The 9836-nt window shown below is 38.1% G+C and overlaps 1 protein-coding gene across 1 annotated transcript; it reads right to left on the bottom strand.

Annotated features, from left to right (window-relative positions):
• Positions 1–267: 267 nt before the first annotated feature.
• Positions 268–9770, bottom strand: LOC137016975 (gastrula zinc finger protein XlCGF57.1-like). The gene is made up of 3 exons (XM_067380836.1): positions 9742–9770; positions 7075–7191; positions 268–5765 (listed from the first exon to the last, which is right to left on the bottom strand). The coding sequence occupies exons 2-3, from the start codon at positions 7130–7132 to the stop codon at positions 4591–4593; spliced, it is 1233 nt and encodes a 410-aa protein (XP_067236937.1). The 5' UTR covers positions 7133–7191; positions 9742–9770; the 3' UTR covers positions 268–4590.
• Positions 9771–9836: the final 66 nt, after the last annotated feature.

The following is a 9836-nucleotide window of genomic DNA, read 5'->3' on the forward strand; positions in this document are numbered from 1 at the left end:
ATAGAGGATTCACAGGAAAAATCCACCTCAGCATTTGCATTTTTTGTTCTTATCATCAATACTGTCATTGAACAAAAGCATGTTTCTGCATCCCAAAAACAATATTTAAGACACACTCTGTGTCTCCATTAGTGCAACATCTCTTTATTGTGTCATGAGCGCTATATGCACGTGCAAAGACCAGAAAAGACAAGCAACTCTTTAATATTGGAAATCAGTAATAATAATGTTTAATTTATATAGCGCCTTTCCCAAGTTCAAGGACGCTTTACAAAAACAGTAACATAATAGACAGTCGATTCACATGAACAAAAACAGTCGTATCACAATCAATGAATCAGTTAAGTGGACAGTAGACATTTGCCCAGTCCGGGGATAGAAATGAATGAAGTTGCATATAATGGTACAATTTAAAACAGAAAACAGAGATACATAACATAGTATAAGTAACAACAGAACAAGGATTGTGACAATAAGTGACAAAGAATAGTAAATGCAACATAAATACACAGAACAAAAATACTCGAGAGAGAATTACAGCTGGTAGTGTCCAGATGAGGATAGTGTCTAAAGAACATGTTATGACTGACAGTATTGGGTAAATATGTAGGCTTTGAGTTGTGATTTAAATACAGAGAGTTTCTTGTCCTTAGTGCCAGTGATACAGAATTCCATAGTTTAGGTGCAATGATGGAAAATGACCTGCGAGAATACGATGACCTGCAATAAGAAGTTCACCCCCTGAAGATTGAAGTGATCGAGGCGAAATGTAAGGAGACAGTAGATGACAGAGATAAGGAGGAAGAAGGCCTTTGAGTGATTTAAAGGTAAGCAGAAGGTAATGTGAGATAGTACAGGGAGCCATTGGAGTTTAAATAAGATAGAGGTAATATGAGCAGATTGATTAGTGTGGGTTAACATTCTTGCAGCAGAATTTTGAAAGTATTGTAAATGAGAAAGAAGCAATGGTAATCCGGCAAAGAGAGCACTACAGTAGTTGAGGCGTGATGTAATAAAAGCTTGCATTAATGATTCAGCATCTTTTGGGGAAACATATGAACGAAGTTGGGCTAAACAGCGAAGCTGGAAAAATGCAGCTTTGGAAAATTTACTGATGTTAATGTTCCATCAAGTCAGTGAAGGATCAAGAGTAACGCCTAAATTTCTGACAGTAGCTGATGGGAAAATTAATGCAGTATCAAGGTTGAAAATGGGGACATTCACTATATTTTTTCTTAGTGATGGGGGCCAGTAATTAAAATTTCCGTTTTGCTCAAATTCAAAATTAGGAAATTGGGATTTAGCCAGGCCTTTAGCTCAGTAACACAGGTAGACAGTGATGTGGTCTGGTGAATAGGATCTGGTCGGCAAGCAGTATATCTGAATATCATGTCCAAAAAGCAAGTAATAAACAGTAATGGTCCGAGAACAGAGCCCTGGGGAACACCCTGACTGAGTAAAGTGGTGGGAGATTTATGATTATGCATGGAGATGTAGTACTGTCTATCAGTGAGATAGGAGGAGAAGCAGGATAGTGCAGCACCTGAGACACTGGTCTCTGAAAAGGCAGGAAAGTAATAGCTTGTGACAGACAGGTCAGAAAGTAATCATTGACAACCTTAACTAGAGCAGTTTCAGTGCTGTGTTGAGAGTGGAAACCAGACTGAAATGCATCGAACTGATCGCTGATAGCTAGAAAAGACTGTAGCTGATTGGCAACAACTTTTTCCATAATTTCTGAAATAAAGGGTAAATTGGAGATTGGATGATAGTTGGTGAAATCTGCAGGGTCCGGGTTTGTTTTTTTTAAGAACAGCAGCAGTTTTCAGTGAAATTGGAACAGTGGCAGAGATAAAGGACATATTTACTAAGTGTGAGATAGAAGCAGAAATGACAGAAGTGTTTCAGAAGGAATGTGGGCGCAGGATCTAACTGGCATGAGGAGGAATTAGAGTTCTGTATTATTTCAGCAATTAAGGCAGGATTAGTCAAGGTAAAATTATGAAATAGTTGAATAGAATGAGCTTGCTCACAAGTAGAAGAGGTTGGTTCAGTGCCAAGAGACCCACATAGAGCGTCCAATTTATTTTGAAAGTGGCGCAAGAAAGAGCCACACAAATCATCACATTCATATTGACTGGGACTATGGATAGGTGGCTGGACTAATTTGTTGACCATGGTAAACAGTGTTTTTGGCCTATTGTTAGCTTTACTGATGATGTCTGAAAAATAGGAAGAGTGTGCTGTATTCAAGGCAGTTTTATAATGCCTAATATGTTCTGAGAACATTTGAAAATGGACAGTCAAGCCAGTTTTCCTAAAGAGGTGTTCAAGCGGTCTGCCTTTTGCCTTCATAACACGAAGCTCAGCATTATACCAGGGGAGGTGTGGGACAAAGGAACAGATGGTCCTAATTGGAGCATGCTCATCTAAACCATAAAGAAATGGCAGAATGATATAGGTCAGATATGACAGATGGACAGGTGAAATTGGAGACATCAGAAAGGGCAGAGGAAGTAACTGAAGCAGCAAAAGTATTTACATTGGTATCATTGATTTTACGATAAGAAATGGTAGTATGAATAGCACCTTTAGTAGGATGTGATAAGCTCGTGATCAGAGATAGGAATAGCATGACTACTGATGTTATTCACACCAGATGTACAAACTAAGTCAAGTGTATGGCCATGAGTGAGAATTGGGAAATTAACATTCTAGGTAAGATTACAGCAGTCCAGGACAGTCTTTAATTGAGTTAGAGCAGACAGTCACCAAGTAAGATGACCTGGGACGATGCAGCACAAGCTAAAGTTAATAGTTCACAAAGTTCCGATCAGTTTGCTGCTTGGGTGGCCTATAAATAAGGATAATTATAAGAGGACAGCTTGAGCCAATTTTCAGAACCATGTACTCAAAGGACTTGGGAATATGGAAATCCAACAGAGTGATGGATAAAGAGTTCTGGTAGATGACGGCAAGACCGCCCCTTTCCCATGTAAACGTGGTTTAGGCAAGTATTGATATCAGAGATGTATGAAATAATTCGGTGTTTGCCAGGTTTCAGTAAGAAATAGCATATCCAGGTTGTTGTCCATAGTTAGTTCATTTAGATAAGGACCGTTATCTGAGATGGAGCAGCAGTTGAGATCAAAGTGATTTTGTAATACACCTTTATTTCCAGTTGTGTTGTAATTGTAGTTTGTCCTGTTTATATAAACAAGCGATCGCAGTGAACGACAGTCGCTCTGTAGATCGGTCGGTTTATTCGTAGTTTTGTTTTTTTGACCAGATACACGGAATACCAGTATTTGTAGACTGATACACATTGAAAATCCTGCAGGATGCACAAAGTGCGGGCGTCGGATGATGCCAAGTGAACAACAGTGTCGTACACCACAACGCCACGGCGCAGGTGCCCGTTAGGCGCCTTGAGTTCATATGGCAGATACGCAGTTTCCATGTTGGAAGTTACTCCAACAATAAGGAGAACCAAAAGTGGGATGAGTGAAAAAAAGTTGGCACATTTTTAGCAATAGCCATGAGAAAACTAGTTCTGCAAAACTACGTTAGCCAAAACCACAACAATCACAGCACCTAAAGCTTACAGAAAAGTAGGCTCCCCAACCAGTCAGTAAGCGAATATGGATGACTGGTAAGAGGAGTGCTAACTCACCTCAGTCAGTCCAACAGATGGAGGATAGAGGGGTTAGAGGGCTTGTAGCAGGCCGACAACCAGTTCCCGACAGAAGAAATGCATTCCAGGCAGAGAAAATGAGTCCAGTTTGGAGAGAATTTATTTTCCAATAGAACCGAACATGTCCACATTATTTCAATATGTACGCAGTGAAGTCAGTCATTCTTGGTGCAATGCCAACTCACAATCAACATTATAACACTTTCTTGATTTTGATTTCAGTGCTACTTTAACCTCTTTTTTTGCAGAGGTTCACTGATCATCATGCAAGGCCTGCAATGAGTATGATTTGACATGAAATGTGGTCAGTTTAGGTACAAAAAAGAACTCCTTTTATACTTTATATACTTGTATGTGGTGCGAATGAGGACACCTAAACTATTAACCCGTTTAAAAAAGCGCATGAGTGCATGGACCTCCGGAATGATACCAAACATGAACTTTCATGCTCTTGTTCACCTTGTTAGGTGAGTTTTGAGCATCTTTAGTTCAGGAGATGAGGAGGAGGGATAGAGAAAGTGAGTAAGGAAACAGATGTGGGCAATCAATAGTGAGGAGGGACTCTTCTGTCTCCACACAGTGGGGTGGGTTGTCTTGGATGTGAACTTCTTTAAGAAAGTGTGCAGATGTTGATTGATTCCCATAAGAATGTGGTTCAGCCATGTTGGCATCAGTCTTAAACCACCATCAATCACCACTTACACTAAATGTATTAAAATCCAAACCATTCTCTCATTTTGGTGATTGCCTAGTTATTTTTTGTTACTGACATTTTAATCAAGCTACTTATCCGGTTGGGGAAGTACAATTCTCTTTAATTTTCCCCTTTAAAAAACAAAACAAAAGAAAAAAAAAACTTGTCCTGGACAAGCGTAAATCTCAAGCCCTGGCTTGAGTTAGCTTTTAAATGCAAAACTCCTTCTGCACGGCTTCTCTCTGCTGTGGATCTTCTCATGTGTTTTCAGATGTCCTGATCTACCGAATCTCTTGCCACACTGCGAACACTTGTAAGGTTTTTCTCCAGTGTGGATCCTCTTGTGCCGTTTTAAATCGTTTGCTGCAGTAAAAGTCTTCCCACACTCAAAGCACACTTGATCTCTTATCCCAGTATGAATTTTCTGATGTGCACGTAAATTAAACAGCATTAAAAATCTCTTTCCACACACAAAACATGAATGTGGCTTCTCGTCCGTATGAACTTTCATGTGTTTCTTTAGGGTGGATGCCAGAGGAAATGTTTTGTTGCATTGACCACATGTGAACGGTCTCTCTCCGGTGTGAACTCTATTGTGTCCTTTAAGCTGTTCAGATCGGGTGAAGCTCTTCCCACACGGATCACATGAGAAAGGCTTCTCTCCAGTATGAACTCTATTGTGGTTCAGAAGCTGTGATGATTGAGAAAAGCTCTTCCCACACTGATCACATGTGAATGGTCTCTCTCCGGTGTGAACTCTCAAGTGACACTTAAGATGATGTTTTCTTATGAAACTCTTTCCACACTGATCACATACGTGCAGCTTCTCTCTAGTGTGAACTCTCATGTGTTCTTTAAGGTGTCCTGACAGTGCGAAACTCTTCCCACATTGAACACATGTGTATGGCTTCTCTCCAGTGTGGATCCTCAAGTGTTGATCAAGATTTGTTTTTCGTGCAAAACTCTTCTCACATTGATCACATTTGAATGGCTTCTCTCCAGTATGAACTCTCATGTGACGCTCAAGACTACGTTTGTATGGGAAACTCTTCCCACACTGAGTGCAGGTGAACGGCTTCTCTCCGGTGTGGATCCTCATGTGATACTCAAGACTTTGCTTTATTGTGAAACTCTTCTCACACTGGTCACATGTGAACGGCTTCTCTCCGGTGTGGATTCTCATGTGAATCTCAAGACTTTGCTTTGTTGATAAACTCTTTTCACACTGAGTACAGGTGAAATTTTGCTTGGCTCTTTGTTTCTTTAAAAATGTCTTTTTAGTCTTTGAGCGACTCAAAGGTTTTTCTACAGGTTTGACATGATGTTCCTCCTCCACTTCACTCAGTTCTTCACTCTCCTCCTTCACTTTTATCAGCTCTGAAAAGAAAGAAAAAAGAAAGAATCACGCGTTTGGGGTTATTCATGGTTGTTGAAAGTGCCTTGAAGTTTTTACACTTAAATGTTAGCATTAGTATGGCGCCAATCCCATCGTACGAATGACCGTGTGTCAGTGCACTTTCTTGTTTTTAATAAGCACAAATTAAATTGGTTTTGAAGTGGATTTGTGTTAATGTTCTGGTAAATGGCACAGTTTAAAAAGGACACAAATTATTGTCCGAAAGCTGCCACAACAAAGATGCCGTCTATGTTGGTCTGGTCTGGTAATACTGCACAATGGCGTATGCGTTAGACATGCTGAAAAGAGCAATGGATAATTTAAAATCCAGGCTATTTAATCTGTGCTGAAGGGATTTGAGACGAACAAGTTTTGCTGTTGATGATGTTGTTTATGCTTGCGTTTATTGCTGATGAATGGTGATATGTGGTGTGATAGAATTGTCATTGTGGATACACTGAAAATTTGTATTTCTGAGTGAAAAGTTTGGGTTTTCTTCTTTTGTTTACTCTTAAAAGATTATGGATACATGTTAGGTGACAATTATTAAGGTACATGTGTCCTTTGTTCACTCTCCTTCTGACTGGACTGTCAATCCTTAAATACATAATACATTTTGACTCTGGCACCCCAGCGTAATTGTAAGGTGGAAAGTGTTACAACCTGACATTGAAAAATGTGGAAGCTGAAAACAATCATCATTTGAATATAACACCCCTAAAAATGTAAAGTTTAGAAACCTCGCCCGAGAGTTTATGACACGAAGAAATGCAACCCGGCCAATAAGAGTAGAGCCAAAAAGTAATCTCATGAAAAAGAAACTGATCTTACTCCAAAGACCTCATAATTGCAAACAATTACATCAATTTAAATGTATATTAAATACCGGTAAATAAAACTTTTACCAACATTAACACTATAGCATAGGATATTTTCCCCCTCATTCCACAACAAATCCTTCAAATTTAACACTCACCTCTCTATTTCTATTATTTAGTTTGACAATCAATGTGAAATTGTCAAACCTCCCTTTAATGACCATTTGTGGAAAGCCAAAAAGATTTGGCACCCATTTCAGTTGTTAAAGACCCTGTGTGGTGAAAATCAAGTAATGAAAAAACTTCTAAAAAAGTCATTTTGATAATCAAAGACGGGTTTTAAGGGATAAAACTGTTGATAACAGGAGCCTTTAAGATTTTTCCTGCTCCAGCCAATCTAAATGTGCTTGAATCTTTCTATCATGAATGTTGTTCAGCATCATGAATGAATGAATGAAGAATAAACACCAACCTCTTTGTTCTTCAGTATCTTCAGTGTGTTTCATTCTGCAGGGTTCTGGATCACTCATGTTCTCACCGTCCTCTTTAACCCCTTAAGTCTTGAGGGTATTTTCAGAGAGGTTTTTTTCTGAGTGATACAAAAAAGTAAAGACTTATAACTCCAAAACTGTAGCAAGGAGAGTCAAAAGATTGGTATTGTTTGAAATATTTTTTTGAAATTTGAACACTCGTGCTGGTAAACTGCTGATAAAAACAAAAAAAATTTAAGTTTGCTCAAGGGAAATTTTACATTTGACATACAATAACTCTGATTTTTTTTGGTGATGTTCCTCTGTGCTGTATCTGGATCAAATTTCATAGTGTTTCATAAAGAAATCAAAAGTTACAGCATTTGGAACAAAGGTAGCCTTTTTTGTTTATCCATTGGCGCCCCCTGATGGGAATTTTTAAAACCCTTCTTTCATGTGGAATAACTCATGATCGACACGTGGGATTGTGTTAATCTTGGATTCATTTCAATCGGGAGAATCCACTAAGTAATGATGTGCCATTTTCTACAATCTAGGCCAGGGGTGTTGGCCAGCTGGTTGGAGTGAAACTCTGCAGGACAGTGGCCCTCCAGGACCGAGTCTGGTTACCCCTGATCTAGGCTATGCATGTTTCTTGAAGTTATAAGATGAAATGCCACATGATAGCTATATTTTAGTTTTTAGTTAGTAATTCGGTTCAATTACTATTCACAAGCTTTCGATACATTTACGATTTTGATATTGATTATTTTGGATGTAGTATTTCAGTTTCAGCACATGGCAAATGATCTAGAGGGAAAAATCTCTCAACTAATGCTGTAAGCTACACATGAGAGTCAGCTGGTGCTACTATAATAATATTGAAGGTTAAATTAACTTATATACAAACACTTAAATTACACTCAATGATGTTTTAATTATAAATAAAGTTTAGAATTACAAAATCATATTTCTATTCCATTCGTTTTTTTTTTTTATATATATAAACAATTAAATCACGGCTGTCATAACTGATTTATTCAAACATGCATTAAATATTGAAGAATTATAGTGAATATGTAACGGTGCATAGCTATATTTATCTTTCTAGAGTTCACTTTTCTAGCTGACTAATGAGTTTATGGTCACTGAATGTGTTTTTCTGAGGTAAATGTGACGTCACGTGACATTGAAGCTGCTTTATTGACTCTTTCCAAGCTTGAAGCACTGATTGAGCGATTACACGAGACATGATACGGATTTCAGTAAGTTGTACTGTATATTTTAACATACCTTCAGATGTTCATGTTTATTTCGCTGTAACTGGTATTAAAGCGGAAGAGAGGATGATCACATGCTTCTCTTTAACTGAGGCGCTAAAGCGATCCGTCACGCCACATTAAACAGCACCAAAACTGTATTTATTTTTTGAATCTCATAATAAGATGGACGTCATTTGAAATCTGAGACTTTGTTTCATATCAAGTAACAAAGATTATTGCGATTTATTTGATGGGAGGAGCTACATATTCTGCTCATTCATCAACTGAAAACAGACTAGACTAATCGATTCTTGGGATTTACGAATCCATATCAGTTCGTAAAAATGAGAATCGATTAAAATACTGAAGCTCAACGTAGGAATTAATTGAAAATGCTCGCTCTGCTTCGAACCTTTATTAATTGCCATGCAAATTTGACTTTCTCTTATATTAACGAACATTAATGTTTTAGCACATTACAATCATTATATGGCTTGAGTTAAGATAGCATATTCCCCAATGAATTAAACAGTTTATCAATATCATACAGATTGAAAGCGTGAATGGTCTCTCTCTCTCTCTCTCTCTCTGTGTGTTTGTGTATGCGTGCGTGTGGGGGGAGGGGTGCGATTTTCGAATATTATTTTTGCTTGAAATGCCCATCTCTAGTTTACACGCACAGCTCCTAAGTCCGTTACAAATGAAATGTCTTAAAATATAAATAATGGCCAGAAAAAAGAAAAAAAAAAAGTTGAAAGCATGAACACAGACAAAATGTACATTTGTAACCAACAAATAACCTCAGCCTGTTGAGGCTAGGGTTGCAAAATGTAGAGGTACAACAACAATATCACAATTAGGACTGTCTCGATTCCAAGATTAAATTTGAATAACGTTACTTGAGTTAAAAAAAAAAAAAAAAAATCCTTGATTGCAAATTGTACATATTGTGCCTTTAACACAATACTGTGTGTGATAGTGTTATGATCACTCAGATCTGAATGAATTGAACATATTTTCCTCACAGATCTCAAACTTTGACATTCAGTAACAGTTATTATCACTATAAAACATGAAACAATCACACAAACGAACACAAAATCGCTCAGGTCTGAATGAATTCATCATATTTTCCTCACAGATCTCAAACTTTGACATTCAGTAACAGTTATTATCACTATGAAACAATCACACAAACGAACACAAAATCGCTCAGGTCTGAATTAATTCATCATATTTTCCTCACATGCTGCACTAAATGTTTATTTCAGCAGGAAGACGACAGAAAAGACGCACAAGTATCACTGTGCTCGATGAAAACAACACAGAAATGAGCCTGTCGCTTGATCAAACTGTATAAAGTGTGTTTGATGATCGTGTAAATATGAGAAAAACTGCTCGACTCACCTCAGACGACTCGACGCCGCCGCTTCTTCTTCTTCTTCTGTGTTTTTAGCGGTTGGTAAACCAACTTAAGGGGCATTTCCGCCACCTACCGGATG

This window comes from Chanodichthys erythropterus, chromosome 3 (genome assembly GCF_024489055.1).
Source record: "Chanodichthys erythropterus isolate Z2021 chromosome 3, ASM2448905v1, whole genome shotgun sequence".
Taxonomy (NCBI): Eukaryota; Metazoa; Chordata; class Actinopteri; order Cypriniformes; family Xenocyprididae; genus Chanodichthys; species Chanodichthys erythropterus.